This window comes from Marmota monax, unplaced genomic scaffold (genome assembly GCF_021218885.2).
Source record: "Marmota monax isolate L192 unplaced genomic scaffold, Marmota_monax_Labrador192_F-V1.1 WCK01_AAM20220418_F8-fsc00914, whole genome shotgun sequence".
NCBI classification, from domain to species: Eukaryota; Metazoa; Chordata; class Mammalia; order Rodentia; family Sciuridae; genus Marmota; species Marmota monax.
The window spans coordinates 43,183-58,513 of NW_026694792.1; the positions used below are offsets into that span (position 1 = coordinate 43,183).

The 15,331-nt window shown below is 41.8% G+C and overlaps 1 protein-coding gene, 2 non-coding genes and 1 pseudogene across 3 annotated transcripts in view; all 4 read left to right on the plus strand.

Annotated features, from left to right (window-relative positions):
- Positions 1-15,331, plus strand: part of LOC124080024 (inactive serine/threonine-protein kinase TEX14) — a 75,161-nt gene that overhangs the window by 8,835 nt on the left and 50,995 nt on the right. Inside the window, exons 2-4 of the mRNA XM_046425874.2 lie at positions 7,642-7,756; positions 9,721-9,886; positions 10,815-10,951. Coding sequence (XP_046281830.1) covers positions 7,642-7,756; positions 9,721-9,886; positions 10,815-10,951 — 418 coding nt within the window. The remainder of the gene's footprint in view (positions 1-7,641; positions 7,757-9,720; positions 9,887-10,814; positions 10,952-15,331) is intronic.
- LOC124080030 (small nucleolar RNA U3) lies at positions 37-221 on the plus strand (annotated as a pseudogene).
- LOC124080035 (small nucleolar RNA U3) lies at positions 1,547-1,760 on the plus strand. Its single transcript, XR_006847564.1, has one exon. It is a non-coding gene; the product is annotated as a small nucleolar RNA U3 (small nucleolar RNA).
- Positions 6,162-6,378, plus strand: LOC124080034 (small nucleolar RNA U3). Its single transcript, XR_006847563.1, has one exon. It is a non-coding gene; the product is annotated as a small nucleolar RNA U3 (small nucleolar RNA).

The following is a 15,331-nucleotide window of genomic DNA, read 5'->3' on the forward strand; positions in this document are numbered from 1 at the left end:
CCTCCCAAATCCTTGGGATTATAAGCGTGCACCACCATGCCTGCCTTCATGGGCTATTTCTATAGTTGAGACTAGAGAAATTTCTCTAAAACATATAAGAAAATGACAAGGAAGAGGTGCAACTTTCTCCCAAGCATGAAACCAACTCTTGATGTTGCCTTGCTGTAACTGTTGTTTGTCATTGATGATCATTCTTTTCTTTTGGGATCTACCAGCTCTGATCAACAGCTGTGACCTTATTCAAGTTACCTAGTTTTTTCATGCCTGAGTTTCTCTGGCTATATAGCTGAGGTGATTAATATTTTACATGTAAAGCACTCTTGAACATACTTGTAGTGACATTAACTTGGAAGGCTGTGGCAGTAGGATCACACATTTGAGGCCAGCCTCGGCAATTTAGTGAGACCTGTCTCCAAATAAAAAGGGTCAGGGGTATGTATAGTTCAGTGGTAAAGTATCCCTGGGTTTAATGCCAGTGCCCCCCCCCCAAAAAAAAAAAAAGCACTCAAAATTTTGTTGAGGGGCTGAGCTTGTAGCTCAGTGGTAGAGTGCTTGTCTGGCACATGTGAGGCACTGGATTTGATCCTCAGCACCACATACAAGTAAATAAGTAAAAAAAAGGTATTGTGTCCATCTACAACTAAAAATCCAAAAAAAAAAAAATATTGAATATGTGACAGACTGTCAGTAAATGGTAGCTAATGTGCTGTGCATGGCGGTGGATTCATGTAATCCCAGGGACTGGGGAGGCTGGGACAAGAGGATAATAAGTTGGAGGCCAGCCTGATCAATTTAGCCAGATCCTGCTCAAAATAAAAAGGGCTGGTGATATAATAGCTCAGCATAGAGTGTGCAAAAACTAATTTTATAATAGAATTCTCAAAAACAAAACAAAACCCCAAACCCCTAATACAACCCTAATGGTTGACACACGTATTTGTTCACGGAAGAAATAATGCCCAACCTACCAGACAATTAGATTTATTTTTAATATTCAAAGAGTGATCGGTAATTGCAAACACGGCACAAAACACAAAAGGTTTTGTTTTCCAAGTGTTGGGTCTCAGTTACCCAATTCCCCCTCCTTGCCACGGTCACAGTGACCTGCCTCTTAACTAGTGCTTGAAAGTTAAATTCTTAGGCAGCTGTTTTGAGCAACTGCTCTGATTTACCAGTCACCCAGAAGCAACCAGATTCTCAGAGGCCACGCCCGCCCTTCCCTTTAGCTGTAAGGGGCGGGGCCACTTTTAGAACCAAGGAGAGAACGCCTCCTTGGCTCTAAAAACCAGGTCGTGACTGGCTGTCGTTAGTCATTATGTTAATTCAGCTGGATGTGTTGAAAACTTTTTTTAAAAACTTACATTTTCATCTAGAACGTTAAACTGTGTTGTAAAATGACAGTGTTTGAAAATACTGTAGTACAAAGTGTGTTTTATGATTTATAGTGGAATTAGAAATCGGGGCGGGGAGGAGGGGAAACCTACCTCATCTTCATCTAAAAGTGAATAATCATGGTAGACCCTGCAGGGCCCGGTGGGAGTAGGCTAAGACTATACTTTCAGGGATCATTTCTATAGTATGTTACTAGAGAAGTTTCTCTGATCGTGTAGAGTACCGGAATCCACGAGGAAGAGTTGAGTGGTCTCTTCTGAGCGTGAAGCTGGCTCTGGGTGTCGCTTTATGGTGACTGTCCTTTGCCATTGATGATCGTTCTTAATTCTCTTTAGAGATTAAGAGGGAGAGAACACAGTCTGAGTGGGTTCTGTTGCAAACTTTGTTTTCTTAAAGACAGCAGTGGTTTTTCTTTCAGGCTTGGTAACATTTTACAGCTTAGTCTCATAGGACTTATAAGAAATTTTTCAGAGGATTTGTTTAGTTGTGAAATTGTAAGGGTAGTGATTTTTTTTTTTCCAAGCCATGTTTATTTTTTCTCCCTTTTATTTTCTTGGGTTTCAGTAGGGTTCCTCTGATTGCCCTCAGACTTGTGATCCTGCTGAATAGCTGGGATTTTAGGTGAGGGATGCAGCACCACACCAGATTTTTCAACTTTTTTTAAATTTTTTTTCCTCTTTAGGACACCTGTATCACATAAAGAATGGTGACTCAATGCCAGGGGAGTGCCATACCTTTAATCCCACAACTCGGAGATGGGGGGTGGCTGAGGCAGGATTGCAAGTTTGAGCCAGCCTCAGCAATTTAGCGGAAACCCTGCAGTAAAATAAAAATAAACCTGAAATAAAAGGGGCTGTGGATTTAGCTCACTGGTAAAATGCCTCTGGATTCCATCTACTCAGGGCCTCCAAAAATGCTTCCTAGTCCCAAAAGCCCTTCAAGATCTTGGTTGGGTTTATTTGCCTTGTCCCAGGGATTAATAAACCTGTTTCCCTTATCTGTGGTCCTTTCTGACACAAACTGATTAGTTTAAATGTTAGCCTGCTATAGGTTTATGATTGCTGAGATGCCTGGGTCAGAGATGAATGATAGTTTGTTACAGTAGCCAGAATATAATTTTTGTGTTTAGTTCCTCTAACCCCAGTTCTTATAGAGCCAAGCAAAAAGAACCAGATGATATTGTATATGTAATGGGTTGTTTTACAGTAAAGGAACCTTGAGGTTAGGGAACATGGATCCTTTATAATAGACAGCATACCCTTTGCTGCAGAGGGAAAATTATCTTTATTGTATTGGACAGTAAGCATGTATTCACTTTGCCCTAATGAGGATTCTATGTCTTCCAGAGTTTACAAAAAGAACAAAGTGTAGTTAGTACTTTGTTCCCACAATAAGCAAAGCATCAGACATCCATGGAGAGGTCTTCCCATTCTTTTCATTTGTTTGTTTCTGTTTTGCAGGACTGGATTGATCCCAGGGACACTTTAACACTGAGCTACACCTACAGCTCCATTTATTTATTTATTTATTTATTTATTTATTTATTTATTTATTTCTACCAGGGATTGAGCCCATGGGTGCTTAAAACCACAAACCACATCCAATGCTTTTTAATATTTTATTTTATTTTGGGGGCTACTGGGGATTGAACTCAGGGGCACTGGACCACTGAGCCATATCTCCAGCCCAATTTTATATTTAATTTCAAGACAGGTTCTCATTGAGTTGCTTAGTGCCTCACTTTTTGTGGGGGCTGGCTTTGAACTCCTGATCCTCCTGCCTCAGCCTCCCTAGCCACTGGGATTACAGGCTTGTGTCACCATGCCCTCCTTTGTGGGAAGCCATTCTCGCACTTGATTGGGCACCTCCCTGATTGGGTGTGAGGCATTCTGGCCAAACTGTGTCGGAGCTATCCCCACCCTCTCCAGGTGCGAGAGCCTGTCCGTGTGGGGGTGTGACTGACCATTGACCCTGAGACCAATCACTGACCCTGACCTTGGAATGCTGCCCCGCTCGACCTTCATTGGATGGAATTTTCCCCTGAATTTTTTGTTCCCCAATAAAAGGCCACTCCCTGGCGTGCTCACTCTCTCTCTCTCCTGCTAGTCCTGAGTAAGCCTTGCTGCCCCACCGGGTGGTTCGAGGTGAGAGCCAGAGGGAGGGCTGTCTCGGACCTGGTCAAAGAAAAAGGTAATTGAGTCTTGTGTGTTTATTTTGATCTCACTAGTTAACTTCTATGCTACGAACCTCTTGTATAAAACCAGCGTGCTGGTCACTCCTTATATTTTATTTTGAGACAGGGTCTTGCTTAATTGTTTAGGGCCTTGCTAAGTTGCTGAGGTTGGTGATCCTCCTGCCTCAGCCTCTGAAATTACTGGGATTACACACATGTGCCACCGCGCCCAGCGCTTTATTTTATTTTGAGACAGGTCTTGCCTAGTTGGCTAGGCTGGCCTGAAACTTGTCATCTTCCTGCCTCGGCATCCCTAGTAACTCGCTGGGATTCTACGTGTGCATTACAATACCTGGCTTCCCTCACTATTCTTTGCTGTTCTCTACTGTTAGGCTTGTTTGTGTTGGACAGATACCAGGTACTGAAATTAAGGAGATACATTTGGCAGTTCCTCTAGAGTAGGGGAGACACTCTAATAGGGGACACAAATATACCACATATACTTGGTAACAGCAATCCCTGAGCAGTAAGAAATATAAACCCTGCTAGCACTGCTCTCACCATGAACACTGCTTCTTCTTACTGGATGTCTCTGGCGTCAACACTAACTGATCCTCCTTTTTGGAAGTCTTATTCTTTTGCCACCACGACCCACCTTCTGTGTTTCCTCCCATCTGTTTGTTCCCCCTTTCCCCACACTCAATCTTCTCTTAAGATGTTAGTAGACCTCAGGGCTGACCTTAAACCCTTCACAGATTGGGTAGTATCTTTGTTGACTCATCCCCTCCCCAGTTTAAGAATGGCTAATAATATAATGTTAACCAGCCCTATCTAGCCCTATTCTATGCTCTTGGATTTATTCATTTAATACTAGGTGCTTGAGATATTGTGAATGTAAAACCATGCACAGTCCCTGCCCTTCTGGAACCTAAAAGTCTCATGCAGGTTATAGGCATTAATCAAATAATCACATATAGAATGATCTAAGGAGGTTGCGGAAAGATTTGGAGACAATAGCACTTGGTTAGATGTCTAAATAATGATGTTGGGGTTTGGAGGTTGGAGGGAAATGTCTGTCAGAACAGTTTGTAATGACTTCCTGGCAGAAGAAAATATGAGTATGAGGAACTATATGGCCAGTGTGGACAGAGTGAGAGAAGTGGGGTACAAAGAAAACTAAGGAGGTGAGTGTGGATCAGTTTATGCAAGGCCTTCTAAGGCTGTAGAAAAGTTTTGTTTTAACCCAGGAGATGGGTAGCCACAGAAGCTTACAGCAGAGGAATAATACATTGACCTGTTCATATAAACAAAAACCATGTTGTTTGTAGAAAATTCCTTGGGGGGGGGGACAAAATAATACATCTTTGGTATCTCTGTGTGTGCATGGTTTTCATTTAAAATATTTGTGAAAATACCATTATTCCTTCAGACAAACAGAAAGATCACTCCCCCCCTCAGAAACTTATGAACAGAAATTGACAAAACAGAGTCAACACTGTAGTGAAGATGACTGTGCACCACAAAATGGAGTTCAGGCAGGGAAGGGATAGGTTACCCATCACAGTCAAATTTTAGCTGCTATCAGGGCATATCTTGCGGTGTTCACAGATTATCGGTTCTATTTTTATAAGGTTTGGCTATAGCACAGAAATTTCATTCATCTACTTGACTACACCTCTGGCTGAGGTGCCATTGGATCAGTGCTACCCAAAGTTATTGGTTAGCCTACCTTTGCCAGTAAAAAGACCCAAATTAAGGATCAAGCTTCTTCAGAAATCATTTTTATGGACAGCAAAGCATTAAGACACACCAGAGTCAATCTAATTTTGGGAGTTTGGTTTGTCGAAATGGCAGTGCTCACCGTGAACTCTTCGGAAACTATGCACATCCATGAGCTTCTCATGGGCGTCACACGACGCTTATTCCTGTTTTTCGTTTTTTGTGTTTTGGTACTGGGGATTGAAAACAGGGGCGGTCTACCACCGAACTACATCCCAGCCCTTTTACTTTTCGTTTCGCTAAATTTCTGAACCTGGCCTTGAACTTGCCATCCTCCTGCCTCTGCTTTTGAGTGGCTGCTAATACAGGCGAACACCACCACGCCCGGTTCCCTGGTATTTTGATAACAGGATAAAAATTTTAAAATAGGGCTGTGCTGGTGTCAGAGCCTTTGGCTTTGGATTATCGCTTTCACTCTTAATTGTTTCGTTTTTTTGGTGAAGTCTCATAGCTTCGACCACGGGTCCAAAACGAGTTACGATTGCGACGGTTGCCGGGGCTCTGGCGCGCTTGGTAGACGTCAGCACTTGTCAGTGGGTAAAAAACGTTGCGTAGCGGCACTGGGGCGGGGCTGGAAATAACTGGCGTGTGATTGGCTCTTTAACAACCGAATGTTAATTAATGTGCCAGCTTGTAATGTCTTTGAAAACTCAAAAGCGTATTCAAACCGCTTTACATAACTATTGTAATAGAAAGATTTTCTTTAGAAAACATCTGCCAATATACATTTTAGAAGTCTGGTGCTGGAAGACCAATTCACCATCTGCAAAATGTGTGTGTGTTTCATGCACTTGGGAAAGGAAGGGGAGTGAATGTTAAGACTATACTTTCAGGGATCATTTCTATAGTTCGTTACTAGAGAAGTTTCTCTGATCGTGTAGAGTACCGAAAACCACGAGGAGGAGCTGTAGCGTTTCCTTCTGAGCGTGAAGCAGGCATGTGGTGTTGCTTTGCTGCAATTGCTTTTTGCCATTGATGATCGTTCTTCTCTCCGTTTAAGGGGAGTGAGAGGGAGGGAACGCAGTCTGAGTGGTTTCCGGTTTTTTTTCTTGATGTTACAAAGTGTAGGTATAGCTTTTTTTCTTAAGTTGCACAGCGTTTTTTTTTCTCTTTTTTAAAGAGACAGAAAGGCAGAGGGAGAGAGAATTTTAATATTTATTTTTTAGTTCTCCGCAGACGCAACCTCTTTGTTTGTATGTGGGGCTGAGGATGGAACCGGGCCGCACGCATGCCAGGCCAGCACGCTACCGCTTGAGCCACGTCCCCAGCCCCACACAGCGTTTCCTTTTTAAACCTTAGTTTGGTGGGTTTTTTATTATTCTGTCTACAGAAAGCGGGAGAGAAGATGATTCACTTTTTTCTTTAAAGAGAGAATTTTTAATATTTTTTAGTTTTTTGGGGACACAACATCTTTGTTTGTATGTGGTGCTGAGGATGGCCCAACGCATGCCAGGCGAGCTCGCTATCGCTTGAGCCACATCCCCAGCCCCTTAAGTTGGGTTTTGAATGTACAGTATGTTGTTCGATCTTCAGGTTGATTCATCTATCCTGGCCACACTTGAAATTTTATTTTTTTTTAGATGAAGAGTGGTTTCTGATGAAGGCAAGACTTATTTTAGTGAGTGTTTTAAAAATCAATTTCCTTTTTTATTACCTTTATTTTTTATTTTAATATTTTTTAGGTGTGGATGGAAACAATACAATGCATTTATTTATTTATTTATTTATTTATTTAATGCCGTGCTGAAGATCGAATCCAGGGCCTCCCACATGCCCTGAGTGAATGCTCTACCACTGAGCCACAACCCTAACCCCATACTTACTTTTTTTTGTTGTCCTTTTTGGTATTGGACTTGAACCCAGAGGCACGCACAAGGCTGAGGCATGTCTTTAACTCATTTTATTTTTTTTCAGTCAGTGGCTCAACTAGGTTGTTTAGGCCCTTGAGATTTACATTAAATTTGGAATTCTGCTTTTCAGCCTCCCTGAGTCGCTGGGTTTAAAGGCATGTGCTACCACTCCAGCCTTAATTTCTTTCATTCTTTCTTTTTTAGAAAATAATATCAGAGTGTATTATTTCAGCGCAGTTTTTGAAACATTTTTGATAAATAAAACACTAGGTTTGCCTTCTAATTTATTTGTGCCTCTCTGTGTGTGTTACGATGGATCCATCTACCCTTTTTTTAAAGTTCACAGCAGTAATTCAAGAAATATAATGTAATTTTATATTGAAATTTTCTAGTTTCATTTTAGAAAGATTTCTGATGTTTGCATTAATTCTGTATTTGCTTTTGCAGGAATTTATGTTGATGCAGTTAACTCTTTGGGCCAAACAGCACTTTTTGTTGCAGCATTATTGGGCCTTACAAAGGTAGTTGATGTTCTGGTGGATTATGGATCAGACCCAAATCAGTAAGTACAAGAACATCAGTAGCTAGAAAATAAGTGTTCTCAAGGGTAGTCCCCTCAACATTCATACTGAAGATAGAACCCAGGGATGCTCTACCACTTAGCTATATCCCTAACCCTATTTGTTTAAGTACCAGGGGTTGAATCTAGGGGGTGCTTTACCACTAAACCACATCGCCAGCCCTTTGTATTTTTTATTTAGAGAAAGGGTCTCTATGAATTATGTTTTTTTTTATTAGTTGCTCAAGACAATACAATGATCTTGACATGTCATACATTTGATTCAAATAGGGTATGAATTCTCATTTTTCCACGTGTACGGATTGCAGGATCACATTGGTTATACATCCATGTGTATACATACAGCAATCCTAGTGTCAGTTGTATTCTGCTGCCTTCCCTATCCCCTCACCCCTCCCCTCCCCTCCCATCACTATTCTCTACCCATTCTACTGTGACACTTATGAATTACCTAGGATATTGCTAAGTCAGGTTGGCTTTGAACTTGCGACCCAGTAAACTATATATTTTGATTCCACTTGGACGTGTACTCCCTTGCAAGGTGTTAAATGAAAAAATTTAGGTGGGAAACAGATTATACAATATATTCATATTCATGCTTTTGTATATACATAGAAAATCCTGAAATGATAGAAAAACTTGTAATAGTAGCTGCCTTTGGACAAGAAAACTGTGTATCTGCAGTTGCAAAGGTTTTTTGTTGTTGTTGTTTTGGTGTGTGTCGGCAGGGTGCCTGGGATTGAACTCAGGGGCACTTGACCTTTGAGCCACATCCCCAGCCCTATTTTGTATTTTATTTAGAGACAGGGTCTCTAAATAAGTTACTTAGCACCTTGCTTTTGCCTCAGCCTCCCAAGCCACTGGGATTACAGGTGTGCACCACTGCTTCCAGCCTAGAGTTGCAAGGTTTTAATTTTTTTTCTTTGTTCCTTTGTTAACTTCTTTTCCTTTCCTTTCCCCTTCCGTCCTCCTTATCCCAATTGTGTTTGTTTTTCAACTAAAGGGCAAAACTTCCCATGTGGTTATGATGTGCAACCGGGTTAAGAAACTAACTATACATCACACCGTCACCATACCCTAGTCACAATAAAAGCCATACCTTGTCTCACATAGTTTAATGGCATTGATGGTATTTTAAGTTGGGTTTTGAATGTACAGTATGTTGTTCGATCTTCAGGTTGATTCATCTATCCTGGCCACACTTGAAATTTTATTTTTTTTTAGATGAAGAGTGGTTTCTGATGAAGGCAAGACTTATTTTAGTGAGATCCTTATCTGAATTGGTTATGCCAATGTGTTATGGGTCTCAACTGCAAGGTTTAAGGAGGGGTGGCGCCTAAAACAATTGTCTCTTTTTTGATGGTACAACCGAATCGAGGGGTGCTCTTCCAGGCTTCCTACCACCTAACTACATCCTAAGCCCTTTTTGTTTTTTATTTTGAGACAGGGTCTTGCTAAGTTACCCCGGTTGACCTTGAACTTGCCATCCTCCTGCCTTAGCCTTCTTAGTCCCTAGGATTATAGTTGTGCACCATGATGCTTGTCTCAGAACAATTGTCACACGAGAGATGGTTTCCGGTTACTGTGCTTGACCAGCCTGACCCTAGGGTACTGTAGACAAGAAAGGGCAGTCAATATCAGGGGGTGCTAGGGCAAGAACACTATGGTTTGTAGTCAGACACATATTTGTGTATGAACCTCAGCCTTGCCCTTTTGTTTCCTTATTTAATGGACATGGGAAAGATAATATCTTGGAGGGTAAAGTTAATGATGGAAAAAAGATGAGTGTTAAGCTCCTGTTGGCACAGACCAGGGCATCGTGAATAATCGATGAAGGTTGCCAGTGTAAACTGGGAGCCCTGTGTTATGTATTGAATCCTCCATCCTGGAAGGAAGGAGTTTTGTCATGGACACTCACTGTACAATTCCTTCCTTCCTACTCCCAGCCGCTGCTTTGATGGGAGCACACCTGTTCATGCAGCAGCATTTTCAGGAAATCAGTGGATCCTTAGCAAACTGCTGGATGCAGGAGGTGACCTGCGGCTCCATGACGAGAAGGGTCGAAACCCACAGACCTGGGCCTTGGCAGCAGGGAAGGATCGCAGCACCCCGGTAAGTATGGATCCCACTTTGCAGTCATACCCAATGGAAGAACACTGAGTTGAGAGTCAGTATCCTGGTGCAGCACAGGGCTTGCAGCAAGTCTTAACATTGGCATTAGACACGTATGCCTGGGTTAAAGCAAATTACCCTGTAAAACCTAGGATAAGTCTAGTGAACCTTTCTAGTCATCTGTGCAGTGGGAATGGAGAACAATTATAATTTGTCTAACCCATTTAACTACTACTTACTAGGACTCATGTTCTAAGTGTTTTTCATGTAGTAACTTACTTTTAATCTAACAACAATTTCTCAGATAGACAATAATATGTTCCTCATTTTATAAACAGAGAAACTGAGGCCTGTTGACATTAAGTAACCTGCTTGAGTTCACACACTGGCAGGTGTGATGTATTGTTTTTTGGGAGCCCTGCACTGAAAAAACAAACAAACAAACAAGAGTACGTGTTTTTTTGCAATAGGGTATCATTGAGTTTCTGAGGCTGATGTCAAACTTGCAGTCTTTCTGCCTCAGCCTGCTGAGTAGATGGAATTTCAGGTGTGCACTACCTCACTTAGCATTGTGATATGTTTTAATGAAGACTAAATATCATAACAAATGTAAACAAAAGGTCATGTATAGTGTGAGCACTGTTGCATCCAGTCTCCTTCCCTACTTCTGGCTCTCCTGCTTATTAGCTGTTGGTTTTTCCTGCCCATTTTCTTCATCTATTGAAGAAGGGAGTTGGAAATCATTGACAAGTCTTCTCCGTGGAAATCATTTCATATCTTTAGAAAATCACTTGGAGCCCTCCCTTTTCCAGAGATTTACCTGTTGGGAGCTCTCAGTTCCTCAGACCATTCATCTTCACATCCAAGCTTTCAACTCCCATTAAGGGCTGGTGTGGCCAGCATTGAGTGTCTTTGTCTTGTGTTGCAGATGGTGGAGTTTATGCAGCGCTGTGCCTCACACATGCAGGCCATCATCCAGGGCTTCTCTTATGACCTTCTGAAGAAGATAGACTCCCCTCAACGGCTCATTTGCAGCCCGCCCTGGTTTGGGGGTCTCATGCAGGGGTGAGTATGGCTTCCAGCCAGAGTGAGATGTTCTGCACTTCCCCAGCATTTTTGTCTGGGAGCCCTGGATTGTGGGCTGCTTCAGTCTCTGCCTCCTCAGTACCTTCTGGCATCCGGCCCACCAAAAGTGATGAACTTGGAAAGAGAACCCATGCCCTTGATAAAGATTGGCCAGAGGAACATCTTCAGCCATCTCTTCCCTCCCTCTCAGAAGGTCCAGAGGAGATGGTTTCAGTGGGAATCACCCCATGGTTAGCAGAAAATGAAGTTCTCAGATCTGAGGAGCCCAGCAGAAAGCTGGGCAGTGGGGCAGATGGCTGACTCTTCTGAGTTTTCTTCTTGTTGTTGTTGTTGTTGTTTGTTTTTTGGTTTTATAACTGGGGTTTGAACCCAGGGGATTTAACTACTGAGCCACATCCCCATCTCTTTTTATTTTTAATTTTGAGTCAGGGTCTTGCTCAGTTTCTTAGGGCTTTGCTAAATTGCTGAGGATGGCTTTGAACTTGCTATCCTCCTGCCTCAGCCTCCTGAGCTATTGGGATTACAGGTGTGTGTCACCAGTGCTGTCTGTTTTTTGTGTGTGTTTTTTTTTTTTTTTTGGTACTAGTGATTGAACCCAGGGGCACTGAATCACTGAACCACATCACCAGCCTTTTTTATTTTTTGAGTCAGGGTCTTGCTAAATTGCTTAGGGCCTCACTAAATTGCTGAGGCTAGCTTTGAACCTGCTGCCTCAGCCCCCTGAGTATCTGGGATTACAGATAATTCACTACTGTACCTGGGCAGAATGACCTTTTTAAAATGGAAATTGAGATGTGCCACTCTACTAAAAACTCTTTGGGACCTTCCTTGTTATCAGGATAAACTCCTTGCGAGGTCAACCCATCCTACCTCATCTTCTGCCCCTGTCCCTTGCATGCGTTTTCCCATTCATAGTTCAGATTGTAATCATTTTATTTGTATGTGTACTCCATTTTCCTAGTTAGGCAGACAGAAACCCTCACTCATCACTGCTAACCCTTAGCAGCCTGGTGCTAGGTAGAGGCTCAGTACAAGGAGGGTGGGTTCACAGGCCAGCCAGAAAGGAAAACCCAAGTGTTTTGTTTTGTTTTCCTGGTACTGGAAAGTTCTACCACTGAGCTATATACCCAGTCTTACTATTTTATTTTGTTTGGAGACAGAGTCTCACTAAATTGCCCATACTAGCCTTCAACTTGAGATCCTCCTCAGCCTCCTGATTAGCTGGGATTACAGGTGTGTGCCACTGCATCTGGCTGGAAAATCCAAGTTTAAGTGTTGATAAACTTGTAAAATTTTACTTATAACCTAGACAGCGTTTGTTTAGAGTGGCACATCTCAATTTCCATTTTAAAAAGATGAAACATTCTAACTATGGGGTGAATAGAATGTTTAATGGAAAATAAAATGGAATGTAACTGCCAACTTTTTTGTGGAACTTTCTTTTTTATTGGTACATGATAGTGGGATTTGGTACATATTCATAACATGCATATAACATAATTTGGTCCATTTCATTTCCCAGTGCTTCCTGTTTTTTCCCTCTTCCTTTCTTGGTTCTCTTCCTCTACTTTACTGCTCCCCATTCTATTACCCATCTTTTTTTATTTTTTGTGGTGTAGGAGATTGAACCCAGAGCCTCACACATGCTAGGCCAGCATTGTATCACTGAGCTACATTTCCAGCCCACTCCTTTTTTTTAATAGAAAGAAACCACACAAGGGCTGGGGTTGTGGCTCAGCGGTACAGCAATTTCCTTTCACGAGTGAGACCCTGGGTTCGATCCTCAGCATCAAATAAAAATAAATAAGTGAAGTAAAGGTATTGTGTCCAACTACAACTGAAAAATAAATATTAAAAAAAGAAACCACACAAATCCTGGGAATAAGAGTTGGCCTCTTAGATCTGTGAGTGGTGCCATAGTCAGAACCTGGATAGGAAAAGAAAAGAAAAGCACTGAATTGAGAAGAACAGATAATTATGGTGATAGATAACTGGAGTTAGTTTTTTCTTCCCTTCATGCAGACAAGTTTAGTTACATAGATATGGATAGAGAAATTTAGATAAGAGCAAAACATAGTGGTCTGAACTATAATTTTTGTCCAGGTCACTCTTAGAAAATAGTCTACTCTGTTGCTTAGTCAGAACTCACACCCTCAAAGAGCCACAAATGCTGCCCAGGGGCCCCAGGAGGATGGGAGGCCTTATTTGTGACACCTGCTATTCTGCTGCTTGGTGGTCTCAGCCTCACAGCCAACTCCAAGTCTGTTTCCATGGGCAAGAAACAGTCCACTATCTCCTAGATCTTTGAGGTATAAGTACATATACTTGGTTTCTAGAGGACACTGCTGAGGTGATGTAGGAGAGGAGCCTTTACCTCATAGTGTGTCTGTTCAAATAATGTGACATGGCTGTCATCTACACTGACCGAGAGTGATGATGCTGGGCCATCAGATGTAAATTAGGATGTCTTATTTACTTCCGTCTAGATGTGAGAATCTTCTCTTTAGTTGCTTGGCAGGTTAAAGCAGGGAAGAGCCAGCCTGGCACTGAAGAGTTGCTGAGGAGACAGAGTCTGTACTTAAGCACAATGTCTACATCTGTTCATGAATAGTGGCACATGGAGATTCACAGAACTAGTGCAGGCTGGAGCTTGGAATGCAGTGTCCCTCCAGCCTCTGCCATTTGTCAAGAAGAGGAACTGGCTTCTGTGGCAATAGAATGTTTTTTCCTTTAGTCTGAACAAAAATTACTCAATTAGCAAGTACTAATTCAGTACTCACTGTCTTGGTGTGAACTGATCCATATAACCAATAAGTCATAGACATACGTTATAGACTATAGGAATAAGGTAAGATAACCTAGATAAGCAACAATAAGACATCAGTTCATGGAAAAGTTCATCAGGAGTAAGCCTAAGTAATAATAATAAAATCATGTAACTGTAAGACATAGGATTTAAGCCACAGGAAAAAAGATGGAATGGTGAAAGGTGTTAAGTCAATATGCCAGTATAGTTATAGATAAATATAGGCTGATAGGTTAATACAGATATAGACAAGGTTAAATCAATATAGTTGTGAACAATTGTATTAGCTAAAGTAGACATAAGGCTTTTAGATATCAGTAGTAAAATGATGAGTAAATGAGATAACTGCAAGCATCAAATAAGTTACTAGTACTGGGATAGCAGGAATGGAGTCACTGTGGCTATACAAACAAAAAGTATGGCCGTAGGGACTCCATCTTAGCTGTTCTAGACTCCATTCTAGTTTTCTGTTACTGCTCCTGTGAAGAGGGAACTAACTGCATGACCCATTTTTTGAGAAACAGGAAAGCTGTCTTTTAAAAAATTGTTTTCCTTTACTTTATACCCCACAGAATGTACCCAACTCAGGATATGATGGTGGTCATGGTGTGTTACATCCTCGGTTTGAATACATTTATAGGTCTACGTGACTTTAAAATAGATTATCGCCCCTGCTCAGCTGAAACTCAGGATACAGTTGTCTAACACTTGTTTGGACCTGAGATGTGGTTAAGCTGACTGCTTTTTTTTTTTTTTTAACTTCTGTAACTTGCGTGCTTGCATGACACTGAGAAAAGCCCCTGAGTTGTAGTTTTCATCCTTAAATTCCCAAGACACAGGCCAGGAAATTGCTGTTCTCCCACAGAGCTTCAGTCTCTACAAGTGGGTGACAGTCCCTGGCCAGGTAAATAAAGCTCTCTTTGATTTGAATTTGGACTTAAGAGTGTTTTCTGAAGCGGCTCCTCATAATGCTACCACATTCATGACATAATGCCAGGCTCCAGGAGCCAAAGAAATATAAGGTATTACCACTCCTTTCAGGGTACCTCCAGTTAATGGAGCCCTGGTGTGCAGGTGGTGTTTTGGGTATGGTATACAGGAAGAGAAGTAGCTACATGAGCAGGATCTAGGTCTGGTTTCTACCGCTGTTTTCTCACTTCAGGCGAGCAGGCTTCCCCAACCAGGGCTCTGTTTTCCCATCTGTAAAATGAGAAAGTTTGAGAATAAATGTTTTAATATTCTTTGCAATTCTGGCTGTCTGTATCATTTTCTGTCACTGCATAATGAATTGGCCCTCAAACTTAGCAACATTAAACATTTTTGCCTCATAAAATTTCTGTGAGTCAGGAATCAGGGAACGGCTTAGCTAGATCACAGTCAAGATGTCATTTTGGGCTGCCATTATTAAAGGATTGACTAGGGATAGAGGATCCAGTTCCAAGATGGTGCACTCATATGACTAGAAAATTGCTACTGGGTGTCAGACCTCTCCATAGGACTACTTCAGTATCCCACAATTCCCCCAGAGCAAGTGATTCTCCAAGAGAGATCAG